Source organism: Mauremys mutica, chromosome 12 (genome assembly GCF_020497125.1).
Source record: "Mauremys mutica isolate MM-2020 ecotype Southern chromosome 12, ASM2049712v1, whole genome shotgun sequence".
Classification (NCBI taxonomy): Eukaryota; Metazoa; Chordata; order Testudines; family Geoemydidae; genus Mauremys; species Mauremys mutica.
The window spans coordinates 60,458,536-60,470,866 of NC_059083.1; the positions used below are offsets into that span (position 1 = coordinate 60,458,536).

Sequence of the window (12,331 nt, forward strand, 5' to 3'; positions counted from 1 at the left end):
AATTGGATCCCTGGGTAAGGTCACAGTTAAGAAGCACACAGTGTATTCCCCCACTGCCCTCCCAGAGAGCTTCCGCTCTGGAGTACGGGGCCTCCTCTGGCTCTGTCTGAGCTAGTATATAGGGTGTTAGCAAAGATGGGTGCCTCAGGGCTCATCTACACTACAGAACCTTTGCCAGTACGCCTAGGATGGCAGAGACATCAAGTGGAGACACAGCAGAGGCAGACAGAAGGAGTTCTTCTGCCACCAATAGCTACACCGCTTCCCCAAACAACATTAGCTAAACCGACAGATGCACTCTTCTGTCTTCTCTATACTGGGAGTTTTGCCAGCAGAGCTATGCTGGGTGTGATTTATTCATAGCTATGCCAGTAAAACTTTGCTGTGCAGACTACCGTGTCCACACTACCACTTATGTTGGCAAAATGTATGTCACTCAGGGGTGTGAAAAAACACCCCCCCCCCCCGAGAGACCTAAGTGGTAGTGTGCACAGAACTATGTCAGTCGGAGAGCTTCTCCTGCTGACATTGCTATCACCGCTCATTGGGGTGGTTTACTTATGTCGACAGAAGAGCTCTCTCCCATCGGCATAGAGTGGCTACACGGGAAATCTTACAGCGGCACAGCTGCATCGGGAAATCTGTGCCACTGTAAGGTCTCTAGTGTAGACATGGCCTGAGCGTTGCCAACACAGGTTTTCAACAGCATGTCCCCTAACCCTGCTCGGAGCTCATCTAATCCTGCATCAGCAATCAAACGGTGCCAAGGGGCGACGTGGTGATTAACCAGATGTTAAATGGGTGTGAAATTCTGCAATCTGTTCTAATACAGTACTGAAGAAAAATGATGCTCTGTGTCCCATCCTAATGCGTAAGACTCTTTTTAAATGACCTCTTCTTTTAATTGGAATCAGGCCATCCACCAGCATAGCCTAATTAAGACGATTCTACTGCATAAAGACAGATACTATTACTTGCTGCAGGTCTCGGCTGCAGCTGATCCCAAAGTCCAATTACACAGAGACAGCACCTCAGCCACAAAGCAGTAGCTGGGAGTTCCAGGGAACTGTATGAAAATTTTTTACAAAGCAGCACACTCAAAGACTACTGCCACCTTGATGGGAATGAATGGATTCACTGTTATAATCAAATTGTGCCGCTGAGTCACTTTTCCTTCTCAAAACAAAGTTCAGGGCTAGCTGGAATAGCAGCAGGGAGCAACCAGAGCTGTTTTGCCATGCAAAAGATACCCCCAGAACGAAGAGGCTGCAGTGGGAATGCTCATCTGCTTCGTTAATCTACCGAGATCAACATGTCTGTCTGAATTTAACATTCATGGAGACATGTCCGGTGCCATGCAATACGGTTCCTCTACATTACAGCATTAATGCTAAACACATGCCCCTGGACACACAACTGTGTCAATTCAGCTTTTCACCTCTGGAGGAGAGTTGGCTTCCAATCTGTGTGAGGGCACCAGTGAAATGAGTTCAGCAGTCTCACCCCGCTCCTCCCAGAAGACAAAAGCCCATTTACAATTGTATTGGAAAATACAGAGCAGATGGTAGCAAATGGACCCACAGTTTGCTGCATGGCTGCTGGTCCTGAGCTTTGCATGATTTATTTAAACGCAATGCGTGTGTAGGAGAGCAACACTGGGAGAATTTCAGAGAGAACATTGTGCATGCCTGGCCACTGTGGTGTGCATTTCTGGTTTGGCATGAAGAACAGTAAAAATACTTCACCCAGACTCTCTGAGGCTAAGTTAGCTGCACCCAACACCACAAAGACTACGGGTCAGAGGGACCTGTAAAACAATGGACCGTTTCGATTCCTACCTGGTGCCTTGAGTTCATCACTGATGAAGGTCAGTAGCTCCCGGTAGATGTTGCAGTAGGGCATAGGCCAGGTAAGGAAGGTGTGGTAGGTGCTAATGGCCTTCAGAAGCAGGTCAGAGTCTGGTGGGAAGTGAGGATTCTATAGGGGAAATAGAAATAGCATGAGGATTACAATCCAAGGTGGGCCAAGGACACAGTCATGGAGGCCTGTCCTTCCTCTTCGGCGTTGCCCCCCTGACACCACTTAGATTCAGATCCTCCCAGGTCCCAAGCTAGGCTCCCAAACTGAGCTGCTCGATAGCCCAAGTAAAAGAGGAGGAAGTTTCAGCGGCGAGTAGCATCATGGGAAAGCAGGTATGTGGGCTGGCGTTGGGAGGATAATAAAAAAACTCTCAGTCTCGATCAGACCAGAGGTCGTACAATCCACTCCCTGACTGTAGCTAGCACTGGATGCTTCTGAGGAGGGTTCAAGAAACCCTTCTCTGGACAACTACAGAATAACCTGCCTGTTGGGGTTGTTTCTGCCTAAGCGCCATCAGTTAGTGGCTTATGCTCCAAAGCAGGAGAGTTTCTCTCTTACTAAAGAAAACATATTCTTAGCAACCATGGATGTTCTCATCCTTTCAGATGCCTAGCCCTTTTATGAAGGGTTCTCGGCCTCCATGAGATCTTGGAGCAATGAACTGCACAGGATAATTATATATTGTGTGAAAAAAAGTATTTCCTTCTCTCTGTTTTAAATGTGTTGCCTTTGGGTTTCATTAGAAGTTTCCTTGGTTTGATTTATTATGAGAAAGAGCAAATGGGGCAGATTCACCTTCTATACACACGTTATTTTGTACACTTCTATCATGTCCCCTCTCATTTGTCCCCTCTCTAAACATAAATGGACCCAAACTTCTCAGTCTCTCTGACTTATGCTATTTGGTTGCTTCTTTCTGATCCCTTTCCACTTCTGCTAAATCTTTTTCCAGATGAGAAGACCAGGGCAAGGACAGTACTACAGGTGAAGATATCCCAAAAGTATAACTGGGTTATAAAAAGAACTAGATACGTTTCTGGAGGACAGGTCCATCAATGGCTATTAGCCACAATGGTCAGGGATGGAACCCCATGCTCAGGGCAACCCTAAATCTCTGACTTCCAGAAGCTGGGAGAAGAAGCCGGAGTGGATCTATCCAAAATGGACCTGTTCTGTACACTCCCCTGACAACCCGGTACTGGCCAATGTCAGATGCAGGAAACTAGGCTAGATGGACCCAGTATAGCAGTTCTTATGTCTTACATAACGACATTATTCTGCTTTCAGCTAGGGCAGTGCTCCAATTCTCAGCCTGTCCTTGAAGCTGAAGTTACAATCAGTTAAAAACTTTAGGACTTACACACAGAGCTGCAGAATAGAACAGCAGAGCCAATGGAGTGAGGAGTTCATAGTTGCATGTCTCTTGGACCTGCAGGAAATACACACGAGAAGAGGAGGATCAGCTGTGCTATTTGGTTACAGAAATACCCAAAAGCTATCAGGAGATGGAAGGAAGCTTTGTAGACAACCATGTGATTGCAAGAATTGCTCCTGTCCAGCACCCCACTCAACGACATCAATGCTAAGATTCCCATTGACTTCAACAGGCACTGCACAGGTATAACAGGACTTTTCACACCCCTGAGTGACATAGTTATACTGATATATGTCTGTAGTGTAGACCTGGCCTTAGGCTGGCTTAACTACGCCACATCTACGCTAGGGATTAGGTTTCCGTACCTCTGCTGGTCAGGAGCATGGATTTTTTTACATCCCTAACCAATGCAGCTATATCAACCTAGCTTTGTAAGTACAGACTAGACCATTGGCACAGCTCATCCCATCTTTGTCTACTCCAGGAAAGTGAGGAACATTAGAAAATGTGCTAACTGCAATCTTTAAATTAACACTCTGTTAAATGCTACTTAGCGCCCAGCGAGGATACAGATAGTCATGTTTAAAAATGTACATTAGCTGGTGCCAGTCAATCCTAGATTTCCCCTTGGAGGAATGAGCACCACATGAGGGCATAATGGAAAATATTTTTGCAACTATTCAAATTCAAAAGGGAATTTATATTCAGCCAAGTTTGTGACCCTCTACATTTTCTGTGTGAGGGAACTTTATTCACACTTGTTGCAATGTGTGCTGTGCATTGAATGTAAATCATGCAACCAGATGATAAACACCACCAGCTGACTTACATCACTAGGCAACATTGCGGAAGTCTGTAACAAAACTAATTATGGGCAATCTGCAGACTACGAATTATTCACTGAGGAAATTCACCAATAATTATGAATCCATACAGGAATAGCACAAGGTGTTCCTGAACAATTGGAGAAAAGGGGGGAAAAGAATAAAGATTAAAAATAATCAACTTATTAGTTGCCATATTGCCAACCCCAGCCATTTAAAAATCATGAATCAGGCCTAAAAAAAAAAAAAAGACATTTTTGGTTCATTTTAGTTCTTTTGGTTTGAGTCTTTAGGGTAGGTACATTTGGGTCACGTTTTCAAGATTTTCTCTTTAACTAGAAAGGCCAGAAACTTGTTACAAAAATGAAAGCTGAGATTCTCACGTACTCACATGAGTTTAGGAGCTGAGGCTGTAAGAAAAACATCAAATATTGCCAGACTCATGATAACATTGTGAGGTTTGGCAACACTGCAATGTGAATTATTTGCTCACTTGAACTCCAGAGTCCCTAGCACCACCTCCTACCAGGCTAAGGTCTCCCATCCAAGGCTTGAGGCTACTTAACTTGGGAGAGCTGATGGCCTCACATCAGAAGACAGACTTGCTGAAGGTTAACAGTTCAGCAACTCTGATCCTTCACTTACCATACTTAGCTGGACATAGCAAACCCTAGCAGCCTGCTGCTTACTACAGCTGTTAGCATTTGCTCAGTCTCTATGTTCCAAATGTATTTTTGGTTGCAAAGCAAACCAGAATAGCCCAGGCAAAGCTTCCATTAAAATAGCAGGAAGCCATCAATTCATTCTGAATTGGACAGGCTAAAAAAGAAAAGCTTGCAACAAGGGAGGGTTTCAGGAAGCCAAGGCTCATAAATCCTAGTGCACCAAACCAACTGCAGCCCTGCCCCTAGAAACATGCATGCCCAGGACTCCTGGAACTGTATGGCTGGGATCTCCCTTCCCCGGCTTCCCTCTGCACAATGGCCAGCACACAATGGAGAATGAGACTGGAATCTGTGCTTCTCCCCAAGTGCATAGGAGGGCGGTCGCTATTGTGGGACTGGAGGTCATGCACATAGAAGCACTTCAGGAAGTAGGAAACCTCTCCTTGTGTCTTGTGATGCTATTCAAAGTGCAGATGTTCAGGCTTGCTCTTTTCCCAGTGCACTACCACATCCCTTTTCTCTGCAGTTCCCACATGCCAGAAGCTGCTCTCCAGAGGTCTGACCTCAGACCAGCTCGACTATCTCCAGGCGCTGATGCTCAGTCACGTGCTATTACAACATCTGCTAAAAACTGCAAAATTCAAATAGTTTTGGGCACAGAGGCTGACACCTTTGCACGCTGACTGGAGCGGGACAAGCTGGAATGGGGCCAACTCACGGCAATCAGATTCACATTTGGGGGTTCGCACGCAGAGCTGGGTGCCTCCGGTGCTGAGAGAGAGAACACGGCCAACTGACCAGCAAGGCTGCAAGCCAGGCATCAGCTTCTCTTTCACTGGGCATAACATTCAGACTTCCTCCTGCTCACAGGCTTCCTTCCTCCACGGAAAGCAGAGACCTAGCCGCGAGAGCTCATGGGAAAGGTGTCAGGTTGAGCTACAGGTTCCATTCTTCCCAAGCACTGACACCCTGTTCATGCTATTGTGGCCGACCTTGCTGGAGGAACACGATGCTGCTTGGCATTTGGTAGCACATGTGTCTGTGCAGTCCACAAGTAGAGATGCAGCAAACCTCTCAGCTCAGGTGGATTGATTTATTTAACTGACAAGCATCTGCCTCGTTGCAAGCGGTGAACAGCTTATGATGTGAACAGCTTATGTTGTGAACAGCTTATGATGTGACTGAATTTGTTGTTTGAATTATTTGCCAGTTCCTGTCAGTAATTCTTAGTGTAGTCATAGAGTTTCAGGCCAGGCGGGACGGCCAGACCACCTACTCCGATCTCCTGTATACTGCAGGCCACCTGCACCCGCACACTATGCCCAACAACTGAAATCAGACCAAAGTCTTACAGCCCTCAGGAAACTAGACTATTCCGTGACACACAGAGAGAACAGGCGGGACTGAGGCGCACCAGGCCCAACAGCACTTAGTCATATTTCAGTTTTCATTCCACCTTCATCTCCACAGTCACCTGGAGATTGCTCAAGCGCGCCTTACTAAGGCCTCACCACTCGTGTGTGATATTTGAAATTCAAGCTGTGTTGGTTAATTCTGATTGGGCACAAGTCACACGGTGTTTCCATTGACAGGCTGGATGTGCATAATTCTTAGAATCAGGTGCCAGGATTTATTAGGAATTCAATGTTCATATTCTGCAAATGTTTTCCGATATTCACTTAAAGTTCCCCGTTTCCAGGAACTTTCCTACCAGCGACTGTTTGGGAGAACATTCACGGAGAGACATCACAAGAAGGACACAAAAGCCTTTGAAGGGATTTATCAGCACCGTGGGAACTGTGTTTTGCAGCATCAACCACCCAGCTCCAGTCTCAAGCCATGCTACCAACTTGTTCCTACTAAAGGCAGGGAGGGATCTGTGAACATGGTTCTAACACTATTTGCTTCTGCTCCACTAGGCACTATGCTGAAAGCCCTAAGGCCCAGGTTCTCAAAGGGATTTAGGCACCTAACTTCAAGGGGAATTAGGCACCTGGATACCTGTGAGGATCTGGGCCCAGCCTCTTGTCTAAGAAGGTGAGTGCACTCAACCTGGTTTGGAAGGGGTTTCACTAACACAGTCGCCTCTCATGTCTGTGAAGTCACCTAGCACCAACAGGACTATAATATGGAAAAGAACTAGTACCAGAAATGATGCAAATGCCCACAAATTCCTAGACTTCAAGTGCTCACGGAGATTATCACCGATATCACAATAGTGCCCAAAGATTCCAGTCAGGCTCAGGGCCCCCGTTGTGTTAGGTGCTGTACATGCATGTGCACGTGCCCTCTCTCTCTCTCTCTCTCTCTCTCACACTCACACTCTCCCTGTTTTGAGGAGCTTACTGTTAAACACAAAAAGAAAGTGTGGGGGAACAGGATACAAGATATAAGTAAAGTGCCTTTCCCAAAACCCACTGAAATCCAACTGGAATGTTTCCATTGATTTCAGTGGGATTTGGATCAGGTTCCAAAGTGATGGCAGGGAGCTCCATGCTAGTGCAATAGTCCCAATGCTAGTACAACAGCCCTCACCTTGAACCTGGGCCATCCAGCTCTAAAAGCACCAGCTGCTACATCTTGAGCTACAGAGCCAGGGCTCCCTTGTGTGGCCTGTAACAGATTCAGATCCCCTGCAGACTGGGCACAGAGGGAATCTTGTAACATACTCACCAGTGGGTTACCCTAGCATTTCAGATAACCCCAGCCTAAAGCCCTTCACACGTGCATCCAAATTATAAAGTACCTGGGGGAAGGGGCTTCTTTACAGACTTCAGAGCAGGACCCCCTGCCAGACTCCACCCTAATGACAACAAAGCACCCGTTGCCCCCTTCGCAGAAGCCCTCAGCCTCCTCCCTGCTGGGGCATCCTTCATTCTTGCTGGCAGGGCCTTACCTCTTTGGTTTTCTGCAGGATTTTCTCCAGGAGGATGAGGTAGTTTCCTGCATCTCGGCTGACCAGCTCCTGCAGGCTCCAGCAGTTCAGACACAGCCCAGCTATCAGAGAGAGAAAGGAAAACAACATATCAAATGCACCAGGAACTCCAGAGGTGGCAGTGGAGGTGCACAGAAGGAACCGCTAACACGTGGAGTATGGGGCTAGCACTTTGTGTCAGTGAGAGCTAGAAACCCAGAGTATTCATTCTATTCTGTTCTACAAGGTTCTTATCCTTCTCTCATTGACACAGTATCTGAGTACCTTCCACTCATGCATTAAGTGACATGACTAATGTCTGTCACGTGTGATTCATTGGGAATTGTTTTGGCAGTGTCCACACTACTCTCTGGTGATATCAGGGAAGGCAAGTCAGGGAAGTGCACCTGGTACTTGGAGGTTGGGAGGTTTGGGATGGTCCTCAGTTCCTGGAGGAGTCTGTTCCACAGTCTGGGACCGGCCCTGCGAAATCTCCATCTCCTACACAGATGAGCTTTACATTTGCAGTAGAGCGCTCCACTGTACCAGAGCAGCAGTGGTGTCACCCACACTCCTCATCCAGGAACCTTAGGCTCTTTTAAATGCTCCGGGCCCTGGCCCCTGAGCACCTTGAAGGACTTGAACTTGGCCTGATCACGATGGTATGTACGTGGTACGAAGGTCATGAGGCAAGTAACTCCTATTGTGGCCATCCAGGTATTTAATATCCCTAAATTCCAAGTCTCACACCATTATTACCATTCACCTTCCCACCTATACAGCTAGCAGGTAGGAGAGCAGAGATCTTAGAGAGAGAAGACCCAAAGAGTGAGCTGAAGGCAGAGTCCTCAGACAGAGAATGCCTCCAATACATGGATACTGCCACTAATCTTATCCAAGAGACCTAGAAAGCCGTCTCAGATAACTACCTTCACAGAGGCCTGTACACAACTTATTTCTGCCCTGGTATTAAATGATTTCTGAAGGAGAAGATGCAAGATTTATGAGATGCTGAGGGAGCGGAGAAAGGTCACAGAGGGAGGATAAAGAAGCCTCTATCCAGACCAATTGAAACTACATCACCAGCAGAATACATCTCCTGACACTTGCTTCCTTCGTTATCAATTCACAGCCCTAGCGCTGACAACGGCGCGGGGCATTTCCCAGTTCCTTAGTTCTTCCTGCGTCAGCAACCAATCAGATGGTCACCCAGTCCCCAACTCCTCCCAGGCAGTCGCTGAGGAAATGCTCGGTGCTAAGACAGCCCCTGACCCCCTCCTGCACTCCTAACTGAGCGGTCCCAAAGGAAGAGATGCACTTGCTGGCTCGGCTGGTTTTGTATTTCAGCAGAGCAAAGATGATTCCAAAGAAAGCGACTGGTGCAGCAAAACTGCTGCAGGACGCCTGCCCTGTGACCTACGAGGACCTATGTATCATTTACACAGCCCCATAGAGTAAGGCCGCCCGGGGAACGGAAACACCATACACTAGAACAGCCTGTGTGAACCCTTTCATTGCCAGTCCTCCCCACTCCTGCTCATACCATCAACCATTAACATTCAGTGGCTTCGCTACCTACCTGGGCCACTGAGCAGTGGAGCTGTTGTTACTAGCAAAGTTATTTCACTGAGAAACACTCATGGAATTTCAAAGCGCAGCCTTGCTCTGAAAAGTTATTCTGAAAAGGGGTACGGTCGGGCTCCTTATTTACTGGATCTCTATGACTCTGGATCAAGTATCATCAGCTGGCAAGGAAAAGGTATTTTTTTCCTAACTGCCAGCTAGGGTGACCAGACAGCAAATGTGAAAAATTGGGACGGGGGTGGGGAGTAATAGGAGCCTATATAAGAAAAAGACCCAAAAATCAGGACTGTTCCTATAAAATCGGGACATCTGGTCACCCTATGGCCAGCTCACCCTGCAAGTCTGAGTCAAGTCTGGTTCTTTCTATGTCATGCATCATTGCCAGGCATCTTGACCCAGCTGTGGTATATTATTACTCTGGTTAAGCTATGCATGTCTGCCCCTAGAAGGAAAGATGCTGCCATAGGAACTGAATTAAACAATTGAGTAAATAATGTGCAAACCAAACAGCTCCCTCCCCAATAGCTGCAATGGCTTTACAATGTAAACGGCAGTGAACCATATTATGGGCTCTAATGTCAGCAGCAGGAGTCTGAACACAGCAAGAGAACAGGTGTGAAGAATAAAAGAGCCCCCCCAGTCATTGTTCTAACTAAAACCTTTGCAAGTTGCTTCAGGACTCAGAGGCTGAGATTTTCAAAGCCACCAAAGGGTGTCCAGTTCCTATTAATTTTATTTTGAAAAGCTTGATCATAATGCCTCAATAGCCTGTTGTTTTGGAACTAGTCTACATGCCCAAACCAGACCCTCTTGTCTTAATGATGAGAAGAGCTTGAATAAATGGTTTAACATAAACACTGGTGTTGAAGCAGGATACATTCGCTCACCTCTCCTGTTTGTCATTGCCACTAACTTCATGACGAGAAGCGTGGATGAATACAATACAAGCCTCATGTGGGTTAACTACAGTACGTTCGAAAATTTAGGTTTTGCTGGTGACACAGCTCTTCTAAATGGCAGCTCCACCAATATGTAAGCAAAGAACGTCCAGCGGCGCAAGAAAGATGGATTTAAAAATCAGTTAGGAAAAAACAAATCTAATGAGAACCCCAGCAACTCCCAACTCCCGGGTTACATTAAAAGGCAAAGGAAGGTAAGAGTTCACATGTTTTGGCAGTAACATGCAAGCCAGTGGGGATGTCCAGGAAGAAATAATGTCACAACCTGGCACTTCACCAGTTTAAACAAGATTTGCTCATCAAAAATCTACCACTTAAAGACGAAACTACAAATCTTCAACTCCAATGTCACTGCCACCTTAACATACAGATGTGCAAGCTAGAATTCCTCCCAAAGGTACCGACATCTCAATGCCTTAGAAAGCAAACGCCTTAGGTATTACATACAAATACAGTTGAACCCTGTTATCTCGACGGCCTAGGGGTTTGCCAAAAGCCGTCGAGATAACCAATGATCGAGATAAACCCCTATCCACCCCCCACCCCCTCCCTGCCCCCTTACCGCGCTGCCTGCACGTGGCTGGATCCGGCAAAGCGGAGCCGGGCGGACGGGCGGGCGGCGAAGCGGAGCCGGCGGGCGGGCGGCAGGCGAAGCCGGGACCAGGTATGTGGGGCGGGGACGGGCAGGGACCAGGTATGCGGGGCCGGGGCGGGGACAGGCAGGGACCGGGTATGCGGGCGGGGCAGAGCCGGGACCAGGTATGTGGGGCGGGGACGGGCAGGGACTAGGTATGCGGGGGCGGGCGGGCGGGGAAGCGGAGCCGGGCGGACGGGCGGGCAGCGAAGCGGAGCCGGCGGGCGGGCGGCAGGCGAAGCCGGGACCAGGTATGTGGGGCGGGGACGGGCAGGGACCAGGTATGCGGGGCCGGGCGGGCGGGCGGGGACAGGCAGGGACCGGGTATGCGGGGGCGGGCGGGCGGGGAAGCGGAGCCGGGCGGACGGCGAAGCGGAGCCGCGGGCGGGCGGCAGGCGAAGCCGGGACCAGTATGTGGGGCGGGGACGGGCAGGGACCAGGTATGCGGGGCCGGGCGGGCGGGCGGGCGGGGAAGCGGAGCCGGGCGGGCGGGGAAGCCGGGACCAGGTATGTGGGGCGGGGACGGGCAGGGACCAGGTATGCGGGGCCGGGCGGGCGGGGAAGCGGAGCCGGGCGGACGGGCGGGCGGCGAAGCGGAGCCGGGCGGACGGGTACGCGGGGAACCGCGGGGCTGGGGAGCCAGCGGCTGGGGACACGGTGGGTCGGGGACGCGGGGAGCCGGGCGGCTGGGGACGCGGGAAGCGGGCGGCTGGGGAACCGCGCCGCTGGAGAGCCGGGGAGCAGGCGGCTGGGGACACGGTGGGTCGGGGACGGGCTCGAGATATTAGGGTTCGGCGAATCGACATAACGGATGAGAAACCCATAAGACAAAGAGGGAGTTTGGCGGTTCCACTTGTAAACCGTCGACTTAATAGGATTGGCAAGTTAACCGAGGTCGACATAAATGGGTTCGACTGTACTAGGTATTCACTTGAATGAATTTATAACAAATGTCGAGATCCAGCGGAGTGTTCAACAACCCCTTATCACTAAAGTTACCCAAAAAAGATGGAAATAGCTCATGTTAAGAATGAAGCCAGAGCGTCTGCCATTGGGTAGGGAATGTGCAAAACAGGCCGACTGAAAGAATCCCTGTGTCGGACAGAGAGGAAAAACTTCAGGGACCTAACAACGTGGCGGACAAGCAAAGAGCAGCCCAGGACAGACAGAGATGGTGGTTTATGCCCTAAGTGACATGTGACAGCACAAGAAGGTTTTAGACTGGTACGCTGGGTGTAGCTGGATTCTGACTGTCTGGCTGTCAATGAAGTTACAGTCAAAGTCCTATGCAGCACATTATGCAGTAGGAACCTATGTGGCAGAAACCCTTGAATTATGCCACCGTTTGCTCCACTAAGCCCTCTCCTCCTTACTGCTTTGCTAAGTCCCCAATACCCCTTTCTCCCTCAATATTAATTTAATTTACAATTCAAGGTCAGTTGGACATTCCCTCTAATTTGTCAGTGGCTGCAGATTTTTGCACTGAACACACTGGACTGCTTTGTAGAGGCTGCTG

The 12,331-nt window shown here is 48.9% G+C and overlaps 1 protein-coding gene across 2 annotated transcripts in view; it reads right to left on the bottom strand.

Moving 5' to 3' along the window:
• PIK3R5 (phosphoinositide-3-kinase regulatory subunit 5) overlaps positions 1–12,331 on the bottom strand; it is a 106,529-nt gene that overhangs the window by 29,942 nt on the left and 64,256 nt on the right. For both annotated transcript variants that reach the window (XM_044984508.1, XM_044984507.1), the window contains exons 3-5: positions 7,621–7,721; positions 3,221–3,289; positions 1,839–1,977 (exon numbers count right to left, since the gene is read on the bottom strand). In XM_044984508.1, coding sequence (XP_044840443.1) covers positions 1,839–1,977; positions 3,221–3,289; positions 7,621–7,721 — 309 coding nt within the window. The remainder of the gene's footprint in view (positions 1–1,838; positions 1,978–3,220; positions 3,290–7,620; positions 7,722–12,331) is intronic.